Below are 12,345 nucleotides of genomic sequence, written 5' to 3' on the forward strand. Positions count from 1 at the left end.
AGAACAGTATGAAGCCATGAAGAATACATATATTCACAGTGAATATTCTTTCACGTGTTGAGTTCAGAGACACTCGCCATGAATTGCATAATATTTGCATAATGTGCGGCACAGTGTGGTGACATAAGCTCTGTCAGCGTGCCATCACACCTGATTACACACCTTCAACCGGCCGTCTGTTCTTGTGCACAAACATTCCTGAATGAAACGAGGACTGCTCTGACACACACACACACACACACACACAGAGACACACACACACACACACTCCTGACGGCCATGAGGCCACAAAGGCAGCATTCACTGAGCTCTGACCACATGTCAGAAATAAAAACCTGCAGCCATCCACAGTATTTTACATGTTCACTCAGATTATTGATTATGTGCCAGCAATACTGATAACAACAATAACAAGTCATAATGTGCAGCTGTCTTCCACAATTGTTTCTAAAGCGCCCCCTGGTGTATGGACGTCCTTTCTTTTCACAGAGTCGCTGACGTTTTATTCGGACATCCGGTCCAGAAGATGGCGACAAACGCATTTTACATTAAAACCAACGGCGATGCGCTTTTATTCTGAAGGACCGGAAGTGTAGTTGTTGTTGTTGTTTGCGGCACAGATGCTAGCCGGGCTAACGGAGCTAACACGGCTAACAGGGTCAATATGAGTGAATAACAGATGGCTGCGGACATTTGCGTGACGGTGAGTCCTTCGTCTGTGTCCGTGTCACCGGTTCGGTCTTTTGTTCGGTGGTTCCGTTCCTGTTTATTGATTTTACAGAGAAACTTCGCGCCAAACAAACACACTCCTGCGCCTGCTCAGTGCAGCAGTCTGCTGTGTTTTGTGTGTATCGTTAGCTTTAAGCTAACTCAGCGGACTGTCAGTTAATTTACAGTTTTCCCGCGGTCAGCGTGATGTCACTGTTCACACAGAGCCGTCTGTCATATGAAACCGTCTGTCTGGTAACTGAGGACTGTCTCTGCTGGGGTATCGATCGGAATCGATGGCTGATCTGATCTCTGTGTTCCAGAGGACGGAGAGGCGGCGTCCAGCAGAAGAAGACATTTGTCTTCTAGGGGTTACATGTCCGGGGGAGGATGGAGAGACGAGTGTCTTTAAACAGGATAGAAAGTCACAGACAGAAGACACCACTGAGGACAGACAGGAGGAGGACAGATTATGTGTCCCAGGTGACTTCAACACATAAAGTAAGCTGCAGACAGATGGAGGCGGGGACGTGCTTACACTGTCTGTCTCCTGCTCAGGTGAAGAGGCAGCAGATGCCATGGAGACAAAAGAGTCCAGTGATGACGATGAACTGGGACGTCTGGACATCGATTTGGACAGGAAGTCCAAACAGCACAACCTGACGTCCAGAAACGTCCGCGCCATCCTGCATGTGAGTAACACACACGTTTACTTGTGTGTGTGTGTGTGTCTCTGTCCTCTCTGTGTGACGTGTCTCTTGTGTCCAATGTCAGGAGGTGATTACACATGAGCATGTGGTGGCCATGATGAAGGCAGCCATCAGAGACACTCAGGACCTGCCCATGTTTGTGAGTCTGCCCGCCTCTGATCCTTCAGCCTGCTGTATCGCCCTGTTTCTGTCGGACGTTTTTCTGTAGTCCTTCATCTTGTCTGTCTCTCTGTCTGTCTTTCATCAGGAGCCAAAGATGACTCGGTCCAGACTGAAGCAGGCCGTGCAGCAGGGACAGGTGTCCTCAACCTCCCACAGTCCTCTCTGATTGATTTCTCTGATCAAGACATGTCTCTTTAACCTGTCCTGTCTTTTCTGGTTCCAGCCGCTGAACTGGAGTCTGTCAAAAGTGAACACGGTGAAGGTAAAGTCCTTCTGTCTGTCCCATCTGTCAGTCTGTTAGGACCGTCTGTCCCTTTTAGTTTTTTCTGTCCCCGAGTCTGTCTCACTGTCTGTCTCTTTGACCGACGGTCTCACCTGTAGCCTCCTCAGTTTGTTGACATTGACCTCGAGGAGGACGAAGACTCGTCTGATGAAGAGTATTGTCCAGATGAGGAAGAAGAGGAGGACACGGCCGAGGAGGTGAGCGTCAATACCGGCTTTTATTGTGAAACACTCACACAGGAACGTTCCTTTAATGACTGAGGCTCTGTGCAGACCCTCCTCAGTGACGGAGACAGCTTGGCTTCACCTCCCAGAATGCACCTCAAACCTCCAGTTGAAGGCCAGAAGACCAGCGTACAGGTGCTCTGACCTCTGACCCCAGCAGCTTGCCTGACCTTTGAGCTTTAGACTGACCCTTGGTTCATTGCCATCCTGTTTAGAAACCTCCAGGACAACTGGATGGACAGATGTTGTCCTCCTGTGCTCCTCAGCAGCTGCTCACTGCTCCTGCTGAGTCCTCCTTCCTGGAGAGGCTGAATGCTGTGGAGGAGGAGTTGGACTGCAGCCCCAGCTACACCTACAGCCAGGTAACACGGGCTGTCTCTCTGTCTCCTCCTGTCCGTCTCTGTCTGTCTCTGTCTCTTATCTTTCTGTTTGTCTCGCAGTCTCTGGACAGAAAACCAGATGATGATGACAATGGTGGTGAAAAAGGCTGTTTAGCATACCGCACACGCTCCAAACTCCGCCTGGATGACGTCCCACTGGGTCAGCTGGAGGCGGAGCTTCTGGCCCCTGACATCACTGCTGACATGTATGATCAGAGCGCCGTCCAGCAGGAGGAGGACCGTCATTGGACGAAGTGGCTGCAGGGACTCATGGCTCCTGACAACGAAGGTCAGATGTTTATTTTCCTCTTCCTGTTCAGAAAGTCTGATCCGGTTCTGATCAATATGATTGATGAGCAGACTTGAGGAGTTTGCTTAGAATTGATTATGTACCTTTGCTGAAGCTGGAAGTGTGGGTCTGTGTTTATTTCTGTCAGCTGACTCCACCTGTTGTTCTCTCAGATGAAGCCGACGATGACGACGACCCTGAGTATAACTTCCTGGACGATCTGGATGAACCCGACATGGAGGACTACAGGACGGACCGCGGCGTCCAGATCACCAGTAGGTCCCAGAGTGTTGGAGCTTCCAGACACTGATCATGTCATTATTACAGCTTCATCATCTCATCTCGATCAGCGCTCTGCTGCAGCCTCTCAGTGTGAACTTTCATTTTCTTTCAGAGAAGGAAGTGAACGAGCTGCTGGAGGAACTCTTTGATACGGTGAGTGTGATCGTTTGTTTGTTGATCATTAAACTTTAATTCGTTTTAAATAAGGATGTCCCGATCAGGTTTTTTTGCCCTCGAGTCCGAGTCCAAGTCATTGGATTTTGAGTAGATCCGTTGCACCAGCTCATCGAGGTCTCGAACCCAGGACCTCTCCACCAAAGGCAGCTGTCATACCCCTGCACTACAGGACACAGAGCCACCCTGCACCCAAGGCGTTGACTTTGACAGCCCTGATAAATATACATCCGAGTCCTGATCGGGAGGTAACGTCCGATCGAGTCTGAAGTGCGGGCCCGATTTCCGATCACGTGATCTGATCGGGGCATCCCTATTTAAAAGCTGGTTTTCAGGCTGACAGAATAAAAAGCTCATGTGTGCTGCTGTGTCGCAAATACACAACATGTGCAGAGCCGCTCGCTGATCTCTGTCTGATGTGCAGCTCCAAGAGGAGGATCTGGCCGCTGAGGAGGAGGAGGAGCGTGAGAAGGAGGAGCCCGCATCGCAGGCCGGACCCAAATTCAACGTCCCCAAGGCTTTACGGTAACACCCCGTGGACTGTGTGGAACACAGTTCAGACCTGATCACTCGGATATGAGAGGGTTTATGAGGATGATTGGCGTCGGGTGTATGAACATACTGAACAGGCTGTGGTCCTCCTGTTGGGACGGTGCAGCAGAGAAGTGCTGTGACTGTTTGGGTTAGGAGGAAGAGAATTCCCCTCCGCTGCTGCTTCTTCATTCAGAGCACATGAAGAAGAACCCAGCTGAGAAGGGACACTTTAGGCTGTGTTAACATATATGGATTTATTTCTATTGTGAGTGTCGATGTAAACGAGCAGCTGTTGTATGTATGATGTATGATGTGTGTATGCCGAGGGTTTCTGGTTCAGAGGAAACAGTGTTTTTTGTCCCACTCTGCCGCCCGTAGGTTCGAGGCGCCGTTAGCCAGCATGTTGACGGAGCGACGGCAGACGGTCAGGAAACAGTACGAAGCTCTTCAGCAGAGGAGAGCCCTGCAGGACACGACCAACCACCTCCGCAGAGACGCACCCGGCTCACCGCCAAACACCGTCACCTCCATCTTACTGCTGCCCAGCCCCGTCCTCCACCTGGACTACGCCCAGAAACTGCAGCTACAGCAGCAGGTGCAGCAGGTATGTAAGATGCACCGCAGGCTACAGGAGCTTTTCGTCTGTGACGGCAGCATCTCTGAACGTCTCTCTCTCTCTGTCAGCATGTGCAGCTGCTGACTCAGATCCACCTGCTGAGTCGCCGCATCAACGCCCTGAACCATGAAGCCGCCATCACCAAACACTACCTGGTCAGTGAACCACAACACAAACACTGAGTGCCTGATGTATGAGGCAAATACAGGCTACAACCGTGGTTCTTACCAGAGCAGGTTACCGTGGTAACCACTGTTTGGATAGACTGATAGGGAAGATATCCTCCGGGTGTGTTTGATTTGCCCGTGGGTGAAATAAACATCAGGTCTCCTCCTCTTCTCTACAGGAGGAGCTGCAGCAGTTTGCCAGTCGTCGGGAGGAGGTTGGTCTCCACAGCAGCTTCAGAGTGTGTAACCTGCAGGGGGCGCTGGATCTTCTGCAGGAGGTGGAGCAAAGAGAGGACCCTCCACCTGCTCCTCCCCCTCCTCCTGGCCCTGCGGCCTCCAGGCGCTGGCTCCCCAGGATGAGTCCTGCTACAAACAGTAAGGAGGAGAAATCAAACACTGGAAGTTCAACACCCGCCCCAGACTGTGACCGTGTTTGATGCTCTGTTCAGGCCTCGCCTTCCCTCTGCTGCCTGCTGACGCCGCCTGGCTGTTCGCCACCCGACCCGTCTTTCTCTACCCAGAACTCCTCCCCCTCTGCAGCCTGGACCCGGCTCTCCACAGCAGACACCAGAGGAGTGTTTACACAGCGGGAGAGGATGGGTAAGGATATACATAAAACCAGGGGAGAGACGACCGACAGGAACACGTACTGACATGTTGTTTCCCATGATGCCGCTGTGCAGGCTGATCGTCCTGGGTCTGAAGCACTTTGAGGGGGCAGTGCAGTCAGATCAGCTGATCAGCTCCTACCTGCTCTGTAAGCGCCGGTGGAACTTCAGGAAACACGTCAGAGAGCTGAGCGCTCCAAAAGCTCCGCACAACAACGTCATCAAGGTGACATCACAGTGACATCGGCAGCAGCTGTTACCATGTCTGACAGGTGCAGGTCAACGTTGTATGATCTTTATTTTTTCAGATGTTCCTGACACAGGGAGTCGCCCCCCCACTGCCACTGGCCTGCAGCAGAGTTCAGCCAACAGACCAGCGCCCCCCAGTGGACAGAAACATGTCCAGCATGCCAAACTGGCTCAAGGTCTGACAGACTGACCCTGATCAGGATCCAGTTCAGTGTAAAGCAGAACTGTAGTAACTCAGTCAAGTGGTTTGAAAGCGTTGTTTGAAGTTGAGATTGCAGTACCAGTCTTTTCCAGCAGGTGGTGCAGGAAACATGTGACACAACAATATTCATATATAGCAGTATAGGTCAATAGAAGGTTAACAAACCCATCACCAGCTGATAGATACCAGGCCACTGACAGGCTGTTGGTTGTGTCTCTGATGCTTTCAGAACAGTCAGCAGATGATCCAGACCACTCGGCTGGGCTCAGGTTTTTACCCACCCTCGCTCCCTTCAGGCTGCACGCTCAGGCTCCACCCCTCCTGGATCCCACCGTCATCCCGCCCACGCCCCGCCCCTCAGAGGCGCCTTTTCACGCTGGCCCACAACGCATCTCTGCTGCCTCTCGCCAAAGCCCCCGCAGACAGACAGCTGGACCGACAGGTGGACATCCAGCCAATCGGCTACGTGGCTCTTCCTTCTCCAGGTGTCACGTTACTCTCTGACTCCTCCTCTGTGTCAGGAGCACTACCATCAGCTCCGTCTCCGGTCTGCGGGGCCGAGCCATTGGCCGCCGCTCATCCCATCCCTGACATCATCCAGTCTTGCCTTCCTGTTGGCCAAAATGTGCAGCAGAACGTTCCTGGAGAACACCTCTCTCACCTCCCAGTCCTCTCTCTCCCCTCCCTGTCTGGCCCTAACACTTCAAATACCATGATGCCTTGCTCAGCTACCATGGTGAAGCCAGGATGCTTTCTCCTCCAGATGGTGTACACACCACAGGCTCCACCCACCGCTGTCTCCCAGCATGCTCTTGGGCATGAAATCCACAGATCGGACAAAGCGGAGCTGCAGGAGGCCAGCACAAAGTTACGGCCCAACTCTGAGGAGGACAGGCAGGTGGAGGAGGACAGGCAGGTGCAGGTGGAGGAGGACAGGCAGGTGGAGGAGGACAGGCAGGTGGAGGAGGAGAGCTCTCCTACTGCATCGACACTGAGCCCTCTGTCACCCTGTGCAGGGGAGGAGGATGAGGAGGAGTGTACTGTTGTTGGTGTCAATTTGAATGGAGGAGAAAACAATGGTGGAGAAGAGGAAGAGACGGGAGAGGGAGATGGTGCAGGTGGAGGTGGAGAGGAGGAGGCAGGTGGGGAAGGAAAGGAGGAGCAGGGCGGAGAAGGAGGGGAGGAGGAGGACAGACAGCGGGAGCATGGCGGAGGAGAGCGGGAGGAGGATGGAGACAAGGATAAAGATGAAGATCCGGACCGGCAGGGTGAGGAGGAGGAGGAAGAGGACTTTGATGACCTCACGCAGGATGAAGACGAGGAGGAAGTGATGTCATCAGCATCTGAAGAGTCAGTCCTGTCCGTCCCAGAGTTACAGGTAAACAGGAAGTCCACCAACAGGTGTCCTCCTCAGAAGTTACAGAGTCACTAAGAGTTTTTCTGACCTTTGACCTTTAGGAGACCATGAAGCAGCTGACCTGGCTGGCGGCGGAGCGGCAGCTCTGTGACTCGGAGGAGGATCACTCGCCAACCTCTCCGGGCTCTCAGGAGGAGGAAGAGGAGGAAGAGGAGGAGGGGCAGAAGGGTGAAGAGTCAGGAGAGGGGAGGAGCAGCAAGGCGGGGTTAGAGGAGGAGACGCCATCAGGAGAGGGGATGCCGCGAGGAGGAGGGAGGTGTCCTGGCCGAGGACGAGGTCAGAGCCGATGTCTCGGGTCACTTCCTGTCCTCTTTGTTTGATCACCATTTTTAACATGGTTGGTCTTCGTCCTCTCTGTCTCCGTCGTCTCCGTCATCTCCATCTCCGTCCTCTCCATCTCCATCCTCTCTGTCTCCGTCCTCTCCACCCTCTCTGTCTCCGTCCTCTCTGTCTCCGTCCTCCCTGTCTCCGTCCTCTCTACCCTCTCTATCTCCGTCATCTCCGTCTCCGTCCTCTCTGTTTCCATCCTCTCTGTCTCCGCCCTCTCTGTCTCCATCCTCTCTATCTTCGTCCTCTCTGTCTTCGTCCTCTCCACCCTCTCTGTCTCCGTCCTCTCTGTCTCCGTCCTCCCTGTCTTCGTCCTCTGTATCCTCTCTATCTCCGTCCTCCCTGTCTCCGTCCTCCCTGTCTCTGTCCTCCCTGTCCCTGCAGGCCGGAGCCGGCCTCATCGCGGCCTGCGGAGGAGTCGTCAGGAGCGACACAGTAAAGACGCTGCCAAACTGCTGCTGCTGTACGATGAGAACATTCTGGAGAACGACCCGCACAGAGAGAGCAAAGACGTGGCGTTCGCTCAGAGTTACCTCAGCAGGGTGAGACGCGTTGACGTCACAGAGGTTGGACATCAGACAGGACATCAGGTGGAGAGTGAGCTCAGGATGACGGGCTGTGTCTCTGTGTGCAGGTGCGCGAGGCGTTGCAGGACGTCCCCGGGCAGGTGGAGGAGTTTTTGTCTCTGCTGAATGAGTTCGAGCAGGTGGGAGAAGGAGAGGACGTGATGCTGCTGTTCAGGAAGCTGCACTGCATCCTGGGAAACCGGACCGACCTCCTCCGAGAGTTTGCCGCATTCCTGCACCCTGAGCAGGCGCTGCAGTGTGGACTGGTGAGCTGCTGCGCCGTCCGGGCCCGAGTCTTCCTCGATGCGGATCACAGGCGGTTCCATCCTACAGGTCTGTTCTTCATGTGTGTGTGTTTGTGCAGTTTCAGGAGCAGCAGGCGTTTGAACGCAGCCGCCGCTTCCTGCGCCAGTTAGAGATCAGTTTCGGAGACAATCCGACACATTATCAGAAGATCATCAAAGCTCTGCAGACCGGTCCAGACCTGAGTCCCACCAGCACCCATGAGGTAGGACTGGAGACCAGTCTAACCCTGATCCATACTGAAGACAATAGCATGGACTGACCATATGCAGAAACAAACACCGTCTGTGTTCCGGTTTTCAGCTGAAGGCTCAGATGGCCACGCTGCTCAAAGGCCATCCTCATCTACAAGCTGAATTCTGGGTATTCTTCGATGAACTCCGCCCACCTGCGGCCCGCCCCGGACAGTTTGAGGAAGCTCATTGGCCGGAGGAAGGAGGAGGTGGGTCAGATGGCGCAGAGGGCATCGGACAAGGCTCAGGAGGCGGGGCCAGTGGTGGCTTTGAGGAAGTGACACTGCCTGAGCTTGAAGAGGAGGAGGAGGGGCATAAAATCCAACCAATGACGAGCCGGCGGCAGAAGAGGAAGATGGACAGAAACTATAAGGTATGTAGAGCGCCTGAGAACTTTACAGTTATGGATCCCGTTCTGTAACAAGTTGGGATCGGTTAAATGTTCCCTCTGTTTGCAGGAATGTGGTTGGTCAGAAAAAGACTGGCCCTGCCTCTGCGGCGAGGCAAAGATACGCAGACACAGAAGGAAGGAATGCTCTCGCTGCCATGGCAACAAGGTGTGTCATCACATGGGGTCAGGTGGTGGAACAGGAACAGGTGGGGAGGTCTGTGAACAGCTGAGTCACTCCTCATTTTCCCCTTCAGTCTGCAGGAGGCGTGTCCAGGGCCACGAAGAGTCTGGACCCTCTCTACTCTCAGATACGCTCCACACATGACGAACCAGCTGACAAAGACCTGGATCTGAAGGGGGCCGACGACAGTCCTCAGCCAGGTGTGTGTCGCAGCCTTAAAGGAACAGACAGGTGTGTGTGTGTGTGTGTTTGAGTGTGTGTTTATTGTTTGTGTTGACAGATCGAAGCAGTGCATCATGGGAAGGCGCCTTCGCACTGACTGACGAGAAAGAGGAGGAGGAGGAGCTGGACGACGAAGAGGGCAACGAGGAGGAGGAGGAGAGGAAGAATAGCGAGAAGGAGCAGAGTCCAGCAGTGAAGAGGAGCAGGCGGGAGGAGGTGCCACAGCTGTCGTCTGTCTCCTCCGTCTCCTCCTCTCCCATGGTCTCCTCCACCTCCGTCTTCACCTCTTCACTGCTTACCTCCATTTTGTCTTCCACGGCCTCCGTCTGCTCCTCCTCCACCGTCACCACCTCCTCCGCTGCTCTCGCAGTGTGTCCCTCCTCCTCCTCCTCTGCTGCTCCTCGGCCCAGCCCTCCGCCGGATCTCCCCGTCTGCGCCAAGAACATTTCTCTGACAGCGAGTGGGGAGAAAGTGATCCTGTGGACCAGGTACTCCTCCTGCGGGCGCTCCTTCCGTCTCGTCTCTGCTCCTCTTCCTCAGCAGGATGAAGAGTTCTGACCGCTGTTTGTTTTTACAGAGAAGCTGATCGCGTCATCCTGATGAAGTGTCAGCAGGAAGGAGCCAATCAGAACACCTTCCAGGCCATCTCCATCCTGCTCGGCAATAAGACTCCCAGTGAGGTGATTGGCGGTCCGTTCGTTCGCTGGCCTGTGATTGGTCGGTTGTGTGTCTCTGTTTGACCTGTCCTCGTCTCTGCAGGTGTCTCGCAGGTTTCGTGATTTAATGCGTCTGTTTCGGACGGCAGCTCGCCAGACCAGCTCAGAGGACGAGACCCCGCCCACTGACACAGTACCAGCCAATGAGACAGAAGACTGATGTTAACCAATCAGAAGCAGTGAGAGTTATGTTTGAGGGCTTTTATTGTGAAAGCACTGTTAAGGTCACAGATGTGTTTACTGTCCCTGAAAATATGTAAATATAAAGTTTCAGATTATTTAAAATTTCTGTAAAAAATTTTTTTTTTTTTTACAATAAATCTGTTTCGATCAGATCTTGATCTCACAGAGCGGTGTCAGTGTTCAGACTTCTCTCTGATGCGGTTCAGTCTGGATCCTGGACTGAGAACCTGGTGTGTACCTGATCACACAGCAGGAACCAACTGAACCACAACGTTCAAGCACGGAAAACATGTAAATACCCATTAAAGTTTATCAGTCACACGACAGCAGCCTAATCATCAATAGTTCAGTGATCAATAACATCGCCAACAGTTAATAACTTCAGACTCTGAGGTGACCAAAGAGAATGCTTCCTGTTCTTTGAAGTTACAAAATAAAAGCACAGGTTTCATCTTAAAGTCAGTTTTCAGGTTCTGAGGTAAAGGTGTATCTACAGGTGAAGGGGGCGGGGCTACAGTAACAGACAGGGCGGGGTCATCCCATCGCTTTCTCCCCGGTCTCAGGATCGATGTCGTTGTCGAGCTCTGAAACAGGAAGGAGGACCTCATCAGCAGGAAGTGAAATGAAGACATTTTGAACAGGGTCCCAGACTCACCCATGCGTTCCTCGGCTCTGCTCGCCGGGTTCTGCTCGTTCAGCTGCCGGTTCTCTGCGGCAGGAGGGTCTTCCTCCATGTGAACGTCTGCCTCTGATTGGCCGGGAGAACACGAGCACTGGCACCTGGAAGCAGGTGGGAGGGACTCTGAGCAGACGATGCTGATTGGCTGGTCAGTTGTGGGGGGGCGGGCATCATTCCAGACTCGGCCAGCAGGAGAGGAGGCTGCTGATAACAAGTCTGTTCAACAGGAAACAGGAAGTGACGAAAGGTCAGAGGTCAGATTCTGTTCTGTGTGTGTGTTCCTGCTGCCACCTGTGAGCACACCTGGGACTCATCCACCAATCAAACTGCAGTAACAAACCACCTCAGGTCCTCCGCCAGCTCCCTGTGGTCCAGGCTGCAGACTCTGACAGACCCCCCGCCCTCCAGTCTGCTTCAGCTCTGAAGCAGGGGCTGCACCACCTTCTTCTTCAGCTGACATACAATCATCCACCCTCCAGGAAGCCACAGGCTGCCCTCCACCCGGCCGTCAGACCGGGCGCCGTGCTGCTGCTGCTTCTCTTCCTGTTTGATAAAACTTCACCTCAGGTAAAAGCAGCCGTGTGGAGACTTGTCTGTAAGGTCTGCACAGCTGCTGATGGAGGCGGTGTGTGGACGGTGTGTGGACGGTGTTCACCTGCTCCTCGGGTCAGAGGTTTGACCCGAGGAGCATTCTGGGAAACACTAGTGACACTTCAGTCTGAAGGTAAACACACACACAGGCTAACAACTTGACCTAACTTTATCTTAACTCTTTCTGAGCCGCCTGTGGACGCTACCAGCTCGCCTCAGGCTGGCTCGCAGTGTTTAAAGGTTAAACTGACCGTATGTCTGTCTGCGCAGCTTCCTGAACGGGCAGTTCTCTCGGAGGCGCAGCAGGCAGGACTTCCTCCTCACAGACTCCGACTCCATGCAGACCAGCGGCGGGGTAAGACGGGTCAGAACCGCCGTCCGTCCGGAACACTTCACTCAGCGAGCACGGACACACACACACAGCCTGCCAGCATCTACCTGCGACATCTCACACACCTGATCCTTCAAAATAAAAGCCCGTCTGTGAGGTGAGGTGAGGTGAGGGGAGAGGAGGGAGAAATGAAAAGCAAAAGCTGCGAACTTCCCCCTCACTGTTCCTGTTTCCTGATCAGCCTCTGAAAGCTGAAGTGAGAAACACTCACAGACCAACTTCATCTCAGTCAGCCTGAAGGGCCGAACGACGTTATTCATCCAATGGGAAATAAACCCTCATGTGCTGCCTGCAGGACTCGCCTGTCAGCGGTTAGGGTCATTACTTATTAACAATAGAACACGATAAACACGCATAAATGAAATCATTGCTGTTATAGAATGTGCATTATCAGAAAGAAAAACACATTTTCTTTTAATTTAGCCTAGATAAAAAAATCACATGCTTTTATTTTGAAGGCAGTGGGCTCTTCCTGTGTGGGGATCAGGCAGTTTGACCGGTTCAGCTGGAAAACCCGCTGCAGCTCCTCCTGAGGTCAACAGACTGATCAGTGATCA

At 53.3% G+C, this 12,345-nt stretch overlaps 1 protein-coding gene across 1 annotated transcript; it reads left to right on the forward strand.

Moving 5' to 3' along the window:
- The first annotated feature begins 586 nt into the window (after window positions 1–586).
- On the forward strand, window positions 587–10,292 carry gon4lb (gon-4 like b). Its single transcript, XM_028425608.1, has 30 exons — window positions 587–703; window positions 1,032–1,191; window positions 1,267–1,400; window positions 1,483–1,557; window positions 1,666–1,716; window positions 1,804–1,842; window positions 1,962–2,060; window positions 2,136–2,222; window positions 2,303–2,449; window positions 2,528–2,756; window positions 2,930–3,031; window positions 3,151–3,191; window positions 3,637–3,737; window positions 4,125–4,350; window positions 4,431–4,517; window positions 4,709–4,904; window positions 4,979–5,129; window positions 5,213–5,363; window positions 5,446–5,562; window positions 5,818–6,966; window positions 7,047–7,281; window positions 7,717–7,874; window positions 7,967–8,164; window positions 8,263–8,406; window positions 8,505–8,807; window positions 8,893–8,991; window positions 9,080–9,206; window positions 9,287–9,716; window positions 9,806–9,908; window positions 9,988–10,292. The coding sequence occupies exons 1-30, from the start codon at window positions 680–682 to the stop codon at window positions 10,102–10,104; spliced, it is 5,280 nt and encodes a 1,759-aa protein (XP_028281409.1). The 5' UTR covers window positions 587–679; the 3' UTR covers window positions 10,105–10,292.
- Window positions 10,293–12,345: the final 2,053 nt, after the last annotated feature.

Source organism: Parambassis ranga, chromosome 16, assembly GCF_900634625.1.
Source record: "Parambassis ranga chromosome 16, fParRan2.1, whole genome shotgun sequence".
Classification (NCBI taxonomy): Eukaryota; Metazoa; Chordata; class Actinopteri; family Ambassidae; genus Parambassis; species Parambassis ranga.

Coding starts and splice junctions, on each gene's coding strand:
- gon4lb (XM_028425608.1), top strand. CDS start 680: ATGGCTGCGGACATTTGCGTGACG. Junction 1,192..1,266: donor GGACAGATTATGTGTCCCAG/GTGACTTCAACA, acceptor TCTCCTGCTCAG/GTGAAGAGGCAGCAGATGCC. Junction 2,757..2,929: donor CATGGCTCCTGACAACGAAG/GTCAGATGTTTA, acceptor TTGTTCTCTCAG/ATGAAGCCGACGATGACGAC.